General features: G+C 41.2%; 2 protein-coding genes across 2 annotated transcripts; one reads left to right on the top strand and one right to left on the bottom strand.

Annotated features, from left to right (window-relative positions):
* Nucleotides 1–506: 506 nt before the first annotated feature.
* Nucleotides 507–1,671, bottom strand: LOC111254141 (cytochrome c oxidase subunit 7C, mitochondrial-like). The gene is made up of 2 exons (XM_022814703.2): nt 1,426–1,671; nt 507–791 (listed from the first exon to the last, which is right to left on the bottom strand). The coding sequence occupies exons 1-2, from the start codon at nt 1,531–1,533 to the stop codon at nt 672–674; spliced, it is 228 nt and encodes a 75-aa protein (XP_022670438.1). The 5' UTR covers nt 1,534–1,671; the 3' UTR covers nt 507–671.
* A 125-nt stretch (nt 1,672–1,796) lies between these two features.
* Nucleotides 1,797–14,610, top strand: Nup205 (nuclear pore complex protein Nup205). The gene is made up of 10 exons (XM_022815261.2): nt 1,797–2,408; nt 5,328–5,506; nt 5,838–5,983; nt 6,334–6,646; nt 7,167–7,319; nt 7,675–10,020; nt 10,463–10,719; nt 10,965–11,495; nt 11,718–12,873; nt 13,308–14,610. Exons 1-10 carry the CDS (start codon nt 2,069–2,071, stop codon nt 13,665–13,667), a joined length of 5,781 nt encoding a protein of 1,926 aa, XP_022670996.1. The 5' UTR covers nt 1,797–2,068; the 3' UTR covers nt 13,668–14,610.
* The last annotated feature ends 204 nt before the right edge of the window (nt 14,611–14,814 follow it).

Below are 14,814 nucleotides of genomic sequence, written 5' to 3' on the forward strand. Positions count from 1 at the left end.
CGGGCATTATAACGCATTTTATAACCTTGTTTATCACTATCAAAAATAGCAATCGCAGGAAATAAATGGAACAAATTAAATTTACTCTTAGGCGAAATCTCCGAAGTATTGATTAACTACAATTAGCAATTACTCACCAGCAACGGCGGCAAAAGCTCACGAATTGGAGCATTTTTCTAAAGGTATACATAAAATTAATTTCGAGGTAAGAAAGACGAAAACAGTCATAACTCTACACACGTCTAGACAGCGAATTTAATTTTAAGATTGCCGCAATAGCTACTTATATAGATAGAACGATAGGCAAGACCGCTCGACATTATATTTATCTTATGATTTGATGACTGGATTTAGCAACATCAGCATCAACTAGTTATTTCTTGATGTTACCTCCGAAGGACGATACTATTGCTGTTAATCCACGACTCCCTTATAGTTGTATGTGAATAAATACTATCTTATAATTCTTATAATACATATCTACAAGAAAGGAAAACAAATTATCATCACGGCTACTGAAAATCTTTATACAATAGGCTCTTATTACAAGCAATTCCTTAAAGTCACTAAATTCTTTACTTCATATATTTTCGACTCTGTTGTATATTTCAGCTGATGAGGCTGAAAGAAGCTTCGTAAGATATCGTTTTCGACAACGAACATTTTGATGTTTACTTCTTTTTGAGAAGCTGGTGGCGTACGTTAAGGAAAGGAATCGCGGCAGCGCTTCCGAAGAAGAGAACCATTTTCAGCGTTAGCGCGTATGGGTTCTTGATTGAAAATGGCAGATTCTGTAAATATGAGAACAATGAAACCGATTACATGAGTTTATTCTTTTGCAATCATTGGTAATAACAATACTTGCTTAGTATAGAAGTATCAAGAAACAGGAGCGCATTCTAATAATGCCAGCGAAACAACGGACTTTGTATACAATTCGATTACCATTTATAATCTTTAATTTGTATACATTGCATACACTGGCGATGTGGAACGTTAGTATTTTGGCCGAATCATGAACTACATTCTCTATTTGGTTATAGTGAGGAGTAAAAGTCATGCAGGTAAATAAATGGATTTGTATACATTTCAAACGTATTATCCCTGTCGAAATGTTTAGAAAAATAATAATTACTATAACTGTTGCAATAATAAACCATATTTGGGCTAGCCAGCCGCTAAGCGGTTTGATTTAGTCTTTCAAGCTTTGTATTCGTGTTTCTTCATTCTGGTTAGATGCATAAATAAATTTGTGTAAACGAATTCATTATTTGTTGGTCTATTTAACTCCTAATAACTACTACCTGATACAACGTTCAGTGCGACCCGAAAAGGCTTACTCTATATATAGGAATAGCTCTAATTGAGTGAATCTTTAAACTCACAAACTAATTCAATAAAAGCAAAAAAACGTATGCGACGTACATCTCCGGGGAGGCCACCGTAATCATCATGATGTCCTCCTTGACGGACAGTTGATGTCGTGAAACTCCGTGCGCTCTGAAAGCTCTGACGGAGCCGATGGACAAGCATCTTTAGGATTACAAGAACTCGAACCACTACTGAACTACTGAACACAGAACCGTAGAGATGGGCCTAAAATCACAGAGTCAGCAACTGCACTTTCCGCCGAAGGTTAAGTCGGGCACTCCGCTTACAGCCAAAACAATAAACGAGCAGACGACAACAGAAGGATACAAACCGTAGCGGTAGTAGCAGACGCCCTCCAAATACTCCCGGAAGTATATGGAGGGCGTCTGTCAGGGTGAAATCGCGGCTTTTTTCAACATAAAACGCCCAATTAGCTGTATCGTAGCCAAATGTATGACCTAGAAAAGGTTCTAGTTTTGATATAACAAGTGGTCGTTTATTGTCTTCCCTTCGTGCCATTTAAAAAAATTTGGCCATTTCCAGGTGCCCGCCATTCGACCGGCGTTTGTTTGGCGGCGAACCCAAATATCCTAGGAACCAAATTTGTATTCAGCGTGCGCCGGGTGCTGAAAGCGCCGGGCTACGGCGAGAAGCAACTGGTGTAAATCGTTTTGCCGCCGCACGAGAATCGTGAAAAATGGCATTCGAGCCTAGGGCAGATGTATTTAACGCCAACTACGCACTTCTATGGGAGCCGTTGAAAAGTGTGCAGACAAGGATAGAAGCCGCAATCATTCTTGGACAAGCAAACGCGTTGGAAGAATTGCCGCAGCTTGTGCCAGCAGAGCGCGCCAAGTTTCTTTCAGTGCTCACTCAACCTCCATGCAATCATGACCACAGAGAGCATATAAGGCAGCATGCTACAAGTACCGGAATCAGGACAACAGCAGGTGGAAGTAATCCGTATCGTGTTACCGAAGATTTTGTACGGGATACCCTCAAAGTGAGTGACGCACTGCAACTTGACGAATTTCGAGGTACGTATAATGGGCGATTACAGTAACAATTACTAGAGGGCGGCGAATTATTTTTTCGCGAAACGTGATTCTTAGACGAGTAGAACTATAGTAGAACAATTTGTTAATAATTTCTGTTTTGAGTATATATTTAGGTTAATAGGATTTTGTCGAAACTTTTAGAAGCAGCGGCAGCAGCTTTTTGAAATATTGTCCATACAAACTAAATATCATTAGAAACTTTTGACATAAGCAAAGAACAAGATAATTATTGCGTAAAGCTAAATGCTTGAAAATAAGAAATTTATTAATCATATTCTACAAAGGAGTAGAAGAATTAGAATCGAGTGGATTACAAGACAGTGTCAGTAATATATTCAAACCAGCTTGGAGGCATTATTAAGTGTGTTATTAAATCGTATGCAGAGAGTACGTGAGGGCGTGCTCGTTGCGACTGAGTTGGTTTAGAAGGTTTGCGACGGATGATTTTCAGTATATATTAATTGGTTCATTGTATACAAAAGATTGACACTCTTAAAGATCTAAAACGAGTAGATAAGAGTATTGAGGCGCGGCTATTGACCGTAATTGTTTTCTCATATTAGTTGTACTTTCGTCACCAAGTAAATCATTCTTACTCTATATCATACATAACTTTAACTACGGAAGTATATATTGGATAACGCATCGGGTAATGTCGAAAATGGCATCAAAATATTGATTCTAATGTATTGGTAGGCTTCTGATTGCCAAGGGCGTCACTATATCGTGGTCTAGAAAGGGGCTCACAATATTAATTAATTTTCGAAAAAAGGTTATTAAAAATCCTATCGTATTAGCCGGAATAGCCCTACGAGGTGGGCTAGAGGTGAAGTATATGGGCTACTAATCATTTAACAAACTCAGATAGCAAATGCTTACTTTTCGAAAAGACTTTAGAAAAGACGATACTTCTGATTTTTAAGGTCAGGGTTGGTTTGTCATATGTCTACATGAACTGCGCTGTGTAAAGTTCGATTTTGAATGTTAACCGAACGCTGGCATATTTTGTGAATTGCATGAGAGTATTACAGTAACAATGCACACACAGTTTTCCAAAGCCATGTTGAGTATACTGAATTCTGTCTAATTACTGCGGTTATCCATACGAGAGCTTATTTACGAGCAATTACGATATATCATATTTTTTTTGGCAAGTGATTGTATTGTTTATCTTGCCCTATATAGTGGTTCTTCATTTAGCCCACGTAACATGCAATGCGGCTATGTATGATCACCCAATATTTAGTTAGTTCTTTTTTTTCGCAAAACGTGATTTTGAGACAAGTAGAACTGTAGTAGAACAATGTGTTAATAATCTTACGTACCTATAGTTAAACCAAAGTTTGAAAAAATGTCGTTTTAAATAGCTTAATTTTTTGAAGTTTGGTTGAAAAACAAAATTCAATCATTTGAACTGTACCGCCGAATATCTGACCCGTATCCAAAATACTACTTATTTGAGAATATTCATTTTTAAAGCGTTTAAGCGTTTTAAAGTCTTTATCAGAGAAACAACGGTCTTTACAATCTCTTCTTCCACTTAACCCTATTGTTCCCTAATTAATTTCTGAAAAAAATTTAAATGCAAGAACTACAAAACATGTCCCGATTACCCGTTGTAAGTTGTTACCACAGCGTAGATATCGTCGATACGCTTCCTGCTGTCTATGGCCACACTGGATTACGTAATTTTCTTTTCTATAACAAAATCAAGTATTGCATAATAAAAACTTTTCTTGTTGAAACGGTTTAGATTTGATTTACTCGAACACCTGGTAAAGCCAGTCCTATAGGTTTCCACAGGGATCGGTTTTCGATTTACATAACCAACTTGCGGGAACTTCCGGTCGTATAGCAATTTTTGAAAACCTATAAATAATCGATAATAATAATAATAGAGCCAGTGCTCCTTATATGGTAGGTTTAGATTGTGAACAGTTATCAAAAAGAAAACTCATAATCAGTTGGACATAGTATTCCAACAAGAGGTATTTTACGAACTATTGCACAAGCGTTCCCGTATGACAATTTACTTACTTACTTAGAAGAACGACGTTAAAAACTGCAAAAGGCCCAGCTTCATTAAAGGTGTCAGTGAAGTCGTTTTCAGCACTAATACTTTTATTAAATAGATGGGTATAACAAATGTGACCATAAACAAGGGTGAAGTGTTATTTCTTCCTGGTGAAGTGTTATTTCTTCCTAGTTTTAAGCCAAGAAAAACGTTTACAATGAGCGCTTGAATTCGAGACATGCTTACAAGCCTAGGAACGTTCGATGTATTTAAGAGCGGAAAATAACTACTATTGAACAACGCTATTGAGTGTGCAAATTTGACCAACGAAATTTTAACCATTAACTTGGAGCCTTAATAAAGCTGTCACTCAAAACTTGGGAACATTTATTGTTATTATAGTTGTGATATAACAGCTGTTTGTCGAATAGATTTTGGTTAATTGCAGCCGGTAAGCAAAGGTTATTTTAGCTTTATTATGTCGAGTTCGATAGTCTCACCCTGTCTAGGTTGTCCAGTAAAACGAATATTTTGAATCTGCTCAATTCCATGATATCCTGCTCTGTTTAACGTGATTGACTGTAAGTAATCAATCGTAGTACTGCATGAATCTGTCAGCATGCCTTTTACAGCCTTCTGATGAGGAGCTGGAATTAGTATATCTTAAGTGAAACCTAAATTTAGCAGCGATTTAACTGTAACATCATTTTATGCAGCGCCAATCTGTTAGTAGCAGAGAAGCGACATGTTTGTTAACACATTGATGCAGATCTGGCTTGCTGAGACGTCTCGTACTTTAAAGTGACTACTTTTAAAGAAAATGACTTTGAGACTCATTGATCTTGCTTTTATTTTATTCACGTCCTGCCACTTCGGTTCAACAGCGGCCGAACTTGTTCTACGAGCGGATATACAATTGCCAACATTTCCGAACACTCCACGAGCCTGTGTTGCCGTCTGCCTCTTTTACGATGGGCAACAATCACTCGCTTCATCACTCCATCATCTGGTTCGCATCACGAGTGGACGATCCTGGCACAGTATGCTCCCACCTAACCTCGCAGTAAGCAATGATAATTTATTACTCGTGGTTTGAACCCCTGAGCTCATCAAATAAAAGTATTCAGTCATTTCTTTTTTTCACTTTATTTTTCTTCGTTGACACTTACAATTTACTAAGTTGCCAACCAAACAGGACAGATCTTTCCATTCGAAGTCAACAAATGCTCATTTGCAATCCATGTTTGTAAGCCTATTGCTAGAAAATTTTGGCACAGTGTTTTTCAATAATAGAGTTTTCTACTTGCTGATCGGCTTAAGCAACGGCTGTACGCAGTTATGGAAATGTTTAGGCAGAAACAACATGAATATTGTTCTTTATGCACGATTTTCAGGCGAGGTTCAACAATCAAATGATTGATCTTATGGTCCAGCACCAGCTATTTTACCATATAATGGACCGGCTGTCAAATTTTAACGTTGCCGATAAAATTGGCGCCCTTGAAAAAGCTGGCCTCACAAGTGACAATGCTAAGTTCCGGTATTTATTCCGCTTTATTATTTTTTTAATTCCAATAAGCAAAGCGAAACTATGAACGAAGTATACAGAAAGTACAGCTGAGGGCTGATAAATTGCTTAGTAGAAGGTTTGAATTAAGGCGATGCACATCTGCATACTAAACGTGTTCTTGTGTGCATTACTTTACATTTATTTGCAACGCAAATTGCATTGCATGTAAGAGCTAGAAACGTTTTGTTCCATCTGTATGTCTTGTTGTTGTTGTTGCTATTTTCAAGATATTTATAATGTTATGACTCATTTAATTAACGTAAAACGTGTTTTTAAAGCGTGGTTAATATGAATGTGTTTATGCAATTTTTACTTTCTAGACGTATGTTATCGAAGAGTATCTACGAAATCGAGGCCCTTCTCTGTGAAACTGTATTCTACTGGTGTTCGCAACAGCCCGTCTCGGGGGAGCGTGCGACTGAACTGTTAAATTTGATTTCAGCAAAATGCCAAACAACCCGAACTGGCTATCTCAATCGTCCGGGGTTGGTACTTCTAACCGGTTTGCTGAACGTTCTCAGTGCGCATACCTTAACAGAGGCCAATGCCGATCCTATGGCTTGTTGTCTGTTTCGTCATCCGGATATGGCTGATCGGCTTTTTCGTGTGATGGAGGAGCGACAAGAATTTAAGGTAAGTAGAACAAAAAAATAAAAAAGGGGAAACGACGCACTTTGGCATCATGTTCTTGCCTTACGTGATGCTAGTGTAATACGCTTTTCACTTAGAAATTGCATTGGAAGAATGCCGTGGTGCTCTTGTCGCAAGTTCTTTAATGGTTTCTTTTTAGCGGTAGATCTGAGTGGCTGATGCATTAAAGTTGGGACTCTGAGTTGGTGTATTCGCACTCAGATCTTTAGGTCAGGTTGCCTGTGTTGGCCTATGCGACGTATTAAGCTAACTATTGTTTCAACCTGCTTATAGTTTCAAATTCTTTTGGTGACCCTACAAACAGATCCGATAGTACTAAACAGCAGTAAAGATGCCTAAACATTTTTAGATATGGGACCTATAACGGCGGTAAACAAAGGTATTGCTTTGTTAACTGAATTGGCTGGATCGAAAATGCTCGAAGTCGTAGAATAGTAGCCATTGTTCATTGGATGGAAACCCTAATAAAAAAAAAATCTGTTGTGTTATTCCAATTCAACAGACTCCTGCTGTGAAGCCTATAGTTAAACTGGCCATAAGAACTGCTCTCCATGGCATTGAAGTGGCATACACCCATAATGGTGAGATTCCGGCACAAATTCAACAATTGCTACCAGATAATTCGAAAGAGCTTGATACGATTATAAAAGACAAGGTAAGTCGTTTTAGCTTTAAATTCAATTTGCTTAATCGTTTATGTTGCTGTTTTTGATGAGGCTTTTTAACTAATTTTCATATATTTGTAGATAATTCGCTATAAGGCGGTCGTTTATAAATGAACATACCGACTGATAATCTGAAGTAGTTTTTGCATCTCTATCAATTTGAATTACTGAAGAAGAGTGCTAACTAAAACTGCGCCCTTAAGAGTTTACATTCGTTAGCGCAGCTTTTGTAGCCAAGGGGCTTTGAAATGATGACCTTCGAATGTTGATAAAGAAGCACTTGTCAACGACTGCTGTTTCGTATTGTCGCTTGACCCCACCCCTCTCATTTTTGCCTCATTGCAGGTATTCCGTCACATGGTTGAGCTTATCGGGCCTCCACAGTGTACAGTTCATACGGACCTATTTTTCATGAGCGCTTGGCATAACCTTATAACTGATATCATCGTTAAACAGCAGCCCAGAATGCGGTTTCTTCGGATGCAGGGTGAACACAATGGCCGTCTCTCTGTTATGTATCAAAATGAGCACGGTGTGAATCCACCTGAGGGTGACGAAAGCTTTCAGCATTTACTGGAATTTTTGTCATTGCTCTATCTCGATTCGGACGGTATGCGCACAGCTACCTTCGCCACCCCTCTGATAGAAGAATTCTGGTCGCAGGAAACGACCGCTAACACCCATGGCCGTCCCACTCCCCGACTCATTGCTCTGTACAACTTTGCCATTCTTCAACGAGAGTTCACCGGTGCTATGCCAGGCAACCTGTACATACCATACTGTCAAATGTTGGCAACAATTTGCCAAAGTCACAAAGCGGCTTCTGTTTGTTATAACGTCTTACGCAACCAGCAAGGCCCGGCTACAGTGACGTTCGACCACATCTTCAACATGCTCCACATAATCCATCAGAAACTTCGTACCGACGATGTGTCGAAAGGCCAGGGTGCTCAGTTGAATGCCCATGAGGTGCGAGGACTTTGTGCTGCACTCGATTTGATAGCGGCCCTCATCCGCCATGCAGAACATGCCCGTGCTGCCCTTGCAGATCATCCTAATTATAATGCAGTTGTTTTGTTTGTTGCGTTGCTAGGATGTTCATTGCCGATTCAGTTCAAAGCCTCATGCGTGGATGTTCTCACAGCATTTGCTAGCACCCCGGATGGTGCCCTACGGGTGTGGCAGCTGATGGAAGCGGCTAAACTCGTACCGACGACGACTTACGTCAACGTTCATCCACAACCCGGTATGCAGATGGACCTCGAAGAGGCTGAGAGTCGTGCTGGCTTCTATCCTGTAACAATTGCGTTTTTACGACTGCTTGACACGCTCACCAATCGGCCACTACCGATTATTGTGGGCGGCCCAGTATTTAAGAGTGGCTTTGATCCATACATGAATTACCTTCGTGATTCGGTATTCCTCAAATTCCTCAACCGGTCGTACAACCGACCGGAAGAACGCTGGATCGTTGCGTCCCTCTGTCTCAAGGTGATGGAGAAAGTTTTGCGAAAATTTAGTTGTGTGTCAGATAACGTTCTGTTCAATGATTCGACAACACTCATCGTGAAAAACACGACTGAGAATGGCGCCTATCTCGCCTACAATCTTCTTGGACATCTGATGCAGAACGGCCCACTGTTACGGTTAATTCTGAAGATCATTGTCGAGGGTATTTTTGTGGTAGACAGCGATGAGAACGTGCCCGAACAGAAAGAACTGGAAACTGCAATCCTTCTTGCACTCCGTATCATACAGCAAGCGCTTATCCAACAAGAGAACTTCCTGTGCGAAGTGCGCAACTCGAACTCAGCCCTGATCGTCTCTCAGCTTGACGTTTTGCTAAAGGGTGTCAATCCGCGAACGAATCGGGCGGACTATTGCGCGTCGTTCGGTAAAATCGTTGGGTACTTCGAAGAACTCCCACAGCAGGCGCTTGCGGCGGCTCGCATCCTTCTACTGTTGACACGAAAAAGCGCTCTTGCTGAACATTTGGCAAAGGCGTTCACGATGACGACGAACGAAGAATTTACAGCTATATTGAACGGATTTGTTGGCGCCCTCGACCTGCCCGCTTACGAAGAGCCGCCTCCGGGAAAAGAATCTGATTGGTCCGAGAACCAACTTCGCACAGCAATAGCCCAGACAATACTTCGCATTATTCAGCAGTGTCTCGAACATCATAGTGTACCAAACGTAGCCCATCTACTGCTTGGCTTCAGTCTGACCCGGCCACTTTCGGAGACGCAGCTCCAGCCGCCCGGCGTTTACGGCACGCAGAAAAACTGCCTTCACAACACCGTACTTCTGCTCCAGTTGGCTGCGGAAATGCCTGCAACCTTCAGCGCGTCCCTGATTGAACTATGCTTCAAGCTCGTTTATCAGGTTTGCTATAATGTGCATACCAGCAAAGCGACAATTCACTATATACGAAGCGCGACAAACTTTTTCCAGCGCCATCTTGATTGTTTCCCGACTGTTCACGGTGATAGTGGGGGTGGGATGCTCGCGAGCAAGATTCTTATGCAACAGTGCTGGCTACTGAAAGTAATCGCAATTGATCTGCGATTGTCTGCCGAACATAACGTGGGTCATATGAGAAAAATTGTCCGCGTACTTGTCAACGATGAGGGCGCAGTTGATGGAATGCAAAGACCCCTGAGGAGAAAACTGCTGAGCATTCTAGATGAGGTAAGAGCACAGGATACTTCAGTTGTTTCATTGACGCTTGCGTTAGTAGGCTCGCGTTTAATGGGGCGTCTAATACGGTCTAGAGAAAGCTATGTCTAAAGTTAACCAAAATATTTTGCTTTTCGTTTTTTTCTGTTATGTGCTTCAAGATTTCAGTGTTAGCGTATATGTGAAGCGACATGACTACCTTTGAATAGACAAACGAACTAGACGCGTTCTTAATTAAATATATTTAATGTAACGGAGCTTGTGCCACAGTGAATGGTAGCTACTAATATTTTTATGCGAACGATGTGCTTTTGCATCTCAAAGTGGCAGAATAATTAAGTAGTTAATAATATCTGGATTGCTTCTAGACTATTATTACCATTACTACATGCCACAAATAGCTGTTACTCTTCATCTCCGTACTGACAGTTAGACTATCTACTGCTTCTTGCAGATCATCAAGGTGTCCATACCGACGGTTAAAGCTCCGTACTTTGTCCATTTTGACAAAGCAGAAGTAGATCGCCTTCTTCAGGGATGCCATTATTCAGAGAATCCAGATGGGCCCGTACTCGTGGATATATCTGCACTTCATGATTATTTGGCTCTAGAGAAAATCACCGAAGCTGTTAACATATCTGGTAGCGTTGAAGCTCTAAATAGGGAAATTGCAGAGATAATCAAAACTGCCGTCCTCACGAACGCCAAAAAGTGAGTCACATTTTTGCTAGCTTCTCTGCTAGCAAACAGCTTCAGAAGTAGAAGTATACGACATTCTGAAAAGCAGTTTCGTAATGATATCTAAGTACAGGCGTTTCTATCTTATTCTAGTGATGGCCAAAGTATCAGGGGCTTTCTTCAATTGCAAATACATTGAATTATTGTTATATAAGAAATTTACCCGTTACATTTAACATTAATCATCATAGTAGGCTTAAAATCTGTCTGCGTTGCAGCCGATTCGAGTATGCACGAAAAACATGCTTAAACGCGTGGCGCCAGGTAGCCGGTACAATTGTCGTTGCTAGCACCACGGAAGCGCTAGGAGGCGAAGCAAAAATGAGGTTCTTACTTGAAGTGTCCACAGAGCTGCTTGCGTTGATCAACGATCCGCTCAAGTGCGGCGATTCAGTTACACAGCTTTCTGAGGTGGTACTCATTAACATGAGGGCGTTGGCAGAACTCATCAAATATTTTGGTAGTCACAGCCGCATTTTCGAAGAAGATGAGTCGAATGCCAACGGCATCGGAGCCACGATTGAAGTAAACGCCTATGCTGGACAACTGCTGGACATCGTTCGCTCGTTACTTGACGCTTTAATGAGGCACCCGATCAGTAAACAGCTAGCTCGCAGCAACCTGTACGCTTCGCTCCTCAATATTCTAAAAATTGCCAAAGTTCCCAATGACGAGGAAATTACTGGCGCTCGAAGATCAGTTGGAGAGCGTGCGCTCAACACAAATGACGCACATGAGAAACTGCAAAGGTATGTCAACAAATAATTGCAAAGATATCTCAGACATTTTAAATTGCATCGAGATGGGTAGATAGGGGGCAGGACAGAAGTATAGAACTTGACTAAGTTCTATACTAGTTCTAAGTCGTTCAAGGTCGTTTCACTAGTCGAATGACGAGTCTCTAAAAATTCTACTATATAAGCTCATGATGTGTGCACGTGTTGTTCTATTGCCTTGGCAATATTTTACAGATCTACTACAGACAAAATCAATTCGTACGGTGATACGTTTAGGGAAGTGGTATGTCGAGATGTGTGCTCCGGCCATACGGTCATTCGCATGGTAGCGTTGTCGCTTATTGACGACGTTCTATCAACCGACTATACCGGAGCCTGGCTCGACTACATCAGCCGCAAAGGTTACCTAACCCATTTGATCGAAAGCTTGGTGCAGGACGATCGTGAGATGGTCACACTACTCGAACGGGGCGGGGGCGATGACAAACCAATTCTTCTTTTCGTGTCGAAAGTAAATGTTCTGCAGCGGGTATCGAAGTGTGAACGTGGCGCTCGCATGCTGCTGGACTCGGGCCTAATCAACAAACTCACCGAACTAGGCTCGTTCCAGCGCCGTCCCGCCAACCCTACTCAAGGTGTGTTAACTGGCGCCGTCCTTTCCAACAGCCGAAGTGAGTTGTACCAGAAAATGTTTGCGCCCGTCATGCAACTCCTCTGCGCTATATCTTCCGCAGTAAAATGCAACAATCAGGACTGTATCAGTCAATTACAGAATTTCCTAATGGCCCATAGCGATATCTTCATCGTCATCCTTCAGCAGAGACATAACGATGATGTGAGTGAGTCGGCGTTAACGGAGATGGCTTACACATGCAAGGTGGTTGCTAGAGCGGGATCACATCTTGTCGGCGATGTTCACCAGGGCCGGATGCACCGAATGCACGAAACTATGTTGGCGATTTTGCCGTGGGCGATCGAACTGAACATAAACGTCAAGTTAGAGACTATTCGACTCGAGATCATTGAAAGCATTTTGCATTCTTGTGCTGACCTCCTCGCGCCCACGATCTACGACCGCAAGGCGTGTTATCTATTGTTCGGTCCGAACATAATGGCGGCGAGCGATACGCCACAACGATACAACGTAGGCCAACGCGGCCAGGAGCCAATTAGCCCGTTGCGACTCGGTTTACTTGTTTATTCGCTGACAACCTTCGTCCAAAATCTACAGCGGGCGACTGAACAAAAGAAGAACAAATTCCAGAAGCTGGAAAAAGTCAACGAATTAACCGCAGTTGAACTGAAAGAGATGCTGCCAGAAGATACCCGAAACGTTCCTTTAAGCACGTCGCTACAGAAGAGCATCGTACGCGATTTTCTTGCTAATGAGGTAAGTTCTAAACGCTTCTGTTCTGGATATACTTGTTAATGGTTTCATTGCTTTCAAGTCCTAGTTAGTGTTGATTATCGTTATTATTATTATTATTATTATTATTAGTGGCCGATCTGTTGTGTACTTTATCTGCACGTTCGTTTCCCTTACTAATGTCGCGGCGACGCGCCTTTGGTAATAATCACAAAGAGGTAGCGTTAAGAGGTCAATTTTTGGGTGCAATTTTGTTTGATGGCAATCCGAACGACTGATATGTCATATCTTTAGCAAATGTGCCCATGTACAAGTCACTCCTAGATGGCCTAACACATACAACAGTGGCATAGATCGCACGTATTCAAGATACAACGCTTTTGCTCGAGTTGATTTAAGAAAATTTTTGTTATCTGCATTATAAAGGAGTGTGTATCACCTCGTTATGAACCTTTCAGGTGAAAATGCTCAATTGCCAGGTTGGTCTGATGGCGTCCATCATCGAACAGATGATCTATATTCTGTGGCGGCATCTGGAATTCTACTTGCTGCATTACATCCCGCCGCACGAAACGACACTGGAACAGTTGACTCGCAGTGGGGGCGACCATAGGGGCTCACTGATTCCTGGTAAAGGTGTGGGACCAGCCATCACCAGCGAAGAAATTGAGGCGATGCGGGCTTCGTTGAGAACCGTGTTTACTGATAGCTATTTCCGTCGACTAAATCAGGCACAACTGATTATTGAAAACGAAAAACTCAGCACACAGAAATTCATCGACCCATCTGTTCGGCGACTCAAAGACTTAACGCGGTAATCGACAACTGAACTGGCTAGTTACGGCCTTCCAGATGTTCCAGCGAAGTATCTTCAATCCTATAGATGTTTATATAAACCACGGTTTTTTCTTTCAAAATGAAAAAGCAGTCCACCTGTTTGGAAGAGAAAGCAGCGGGCATCACCATCGAAACAGCCCTGGTGTTTAGGAATGCACAGTCTACTTTCATTATTCTCTATGGCGGCCCGTGTATTTCCCCATGGGTAGAGGCCACGCTATAATTTCGATACGTCCGACTTGACGTATATAGAAGCTTCCATGATAAATATCGCTGTGGTGGAAGCGACAATGCCAAAATCGACACCCGAAACGTATGTGTGTGCTTTGCAACTACTGACACATAAAGGTAGACAACAAAAATAATGTCGGTCATTGACGGTGAGTTGTTTGGACAGCGTCAACGAAATATCGGAGTTGATTTCGTATGTTATAGATAATTATGAAATTATTATAATAAACGAACGTTTAACTAAGAGTTAGGGAAAATATGAATCGGATCATGTTTTGACTGAGCGAGAGTAAGCAATAGTGTGGCCGAATATGAAGTCGCATATTGATTCCGTGTTGATCATAATAAGTTATTAAGTATGTAGCAAGAATACCTCATTTGAGAAATTACCCTTATGCTAGCTTCGGCAAATAATAAACGTACAAATGAAAAATATACGTCGAAAATTGTATCAAACTAGAAAAAAAATGAACTGGCAGCTAACGGAGCCAGTTCAAAGAATAGATAGAAGAATAAATAGAAATTGAATATCCTCGTGCTATCGGTTTTTCATGTATATATATAAAACTATAAAGTATATACATATATAATGATATGTATGTTATCAACAGTCCTACGTTCCGATACGTTTTTATGGCTATTTCACATAATAATGCATAATAAATGTAATGCCATGTATATTTAAGAAAGTAATGTGGGATTTTTCCTCAGTGTGAGTCTTATTTTCTATAACAAAGTAGAAATTGAATTCGAATTAATTACAATATTTACGCTTCAACGCATGCGAACTTGCGTTTAGATATCTTTCTTGTATTATTTGTACCTAGTGATGGAATAACTGACTCCTGTTTTTATCCTGCTTAAGAAGAAGCCCATGTTTGACAAGTATACATGGAT

Source organism: Varroa destructor, unplaced genomic scaffold (genome assembly GCF_002443255.2).
Source record: "Varroa destructor unplaced genomic scaffold, Vdes_3.0 BEIS01000007.1, whole genome shotgun sequence".
NCBI lineage: Eukaryota > Metazoa > Arthropoda > Arachnida > Mesostigmata > Varroidae > Varroa > Varroa destructor.

Coding starts and splice junctions, on each gene's coding strand:
- LOC111254141 (XM_022814703.2), bottom strand. CDS start 1,533: ATGCTTGTCCATCGGCTCCGTCAGAGCTTTCAGAGCGCACGGAGTTTC. Junction 792..1,425: donor ACGGTGGCCTCCCCGGAGAT/GTACGTCGCATA, acceptor TCATATTTACAG/AATCTGCCATTTTCAATCAA.
- Nup205 (XM_022815261.2), top strand. CDS start 2,069: ATGGCATTCGAGCCTAGGGCAGATGTATTTAACGCCAACTACGCACTT. Junction 2,409..5,327: donor GCAACTTGACGAATTTCGAG/GTACGTATAATG, acceptor TCGGTTCAACAG/CGGCCGAACTTGTTCTACGA. Junction 7,320..7,674: donor ATACGATTATAAAAGACAAG/GTAAGTCGTTTT, acceptor GCCTCATTGCAG/GTATTCCGTCACATGGTTGA.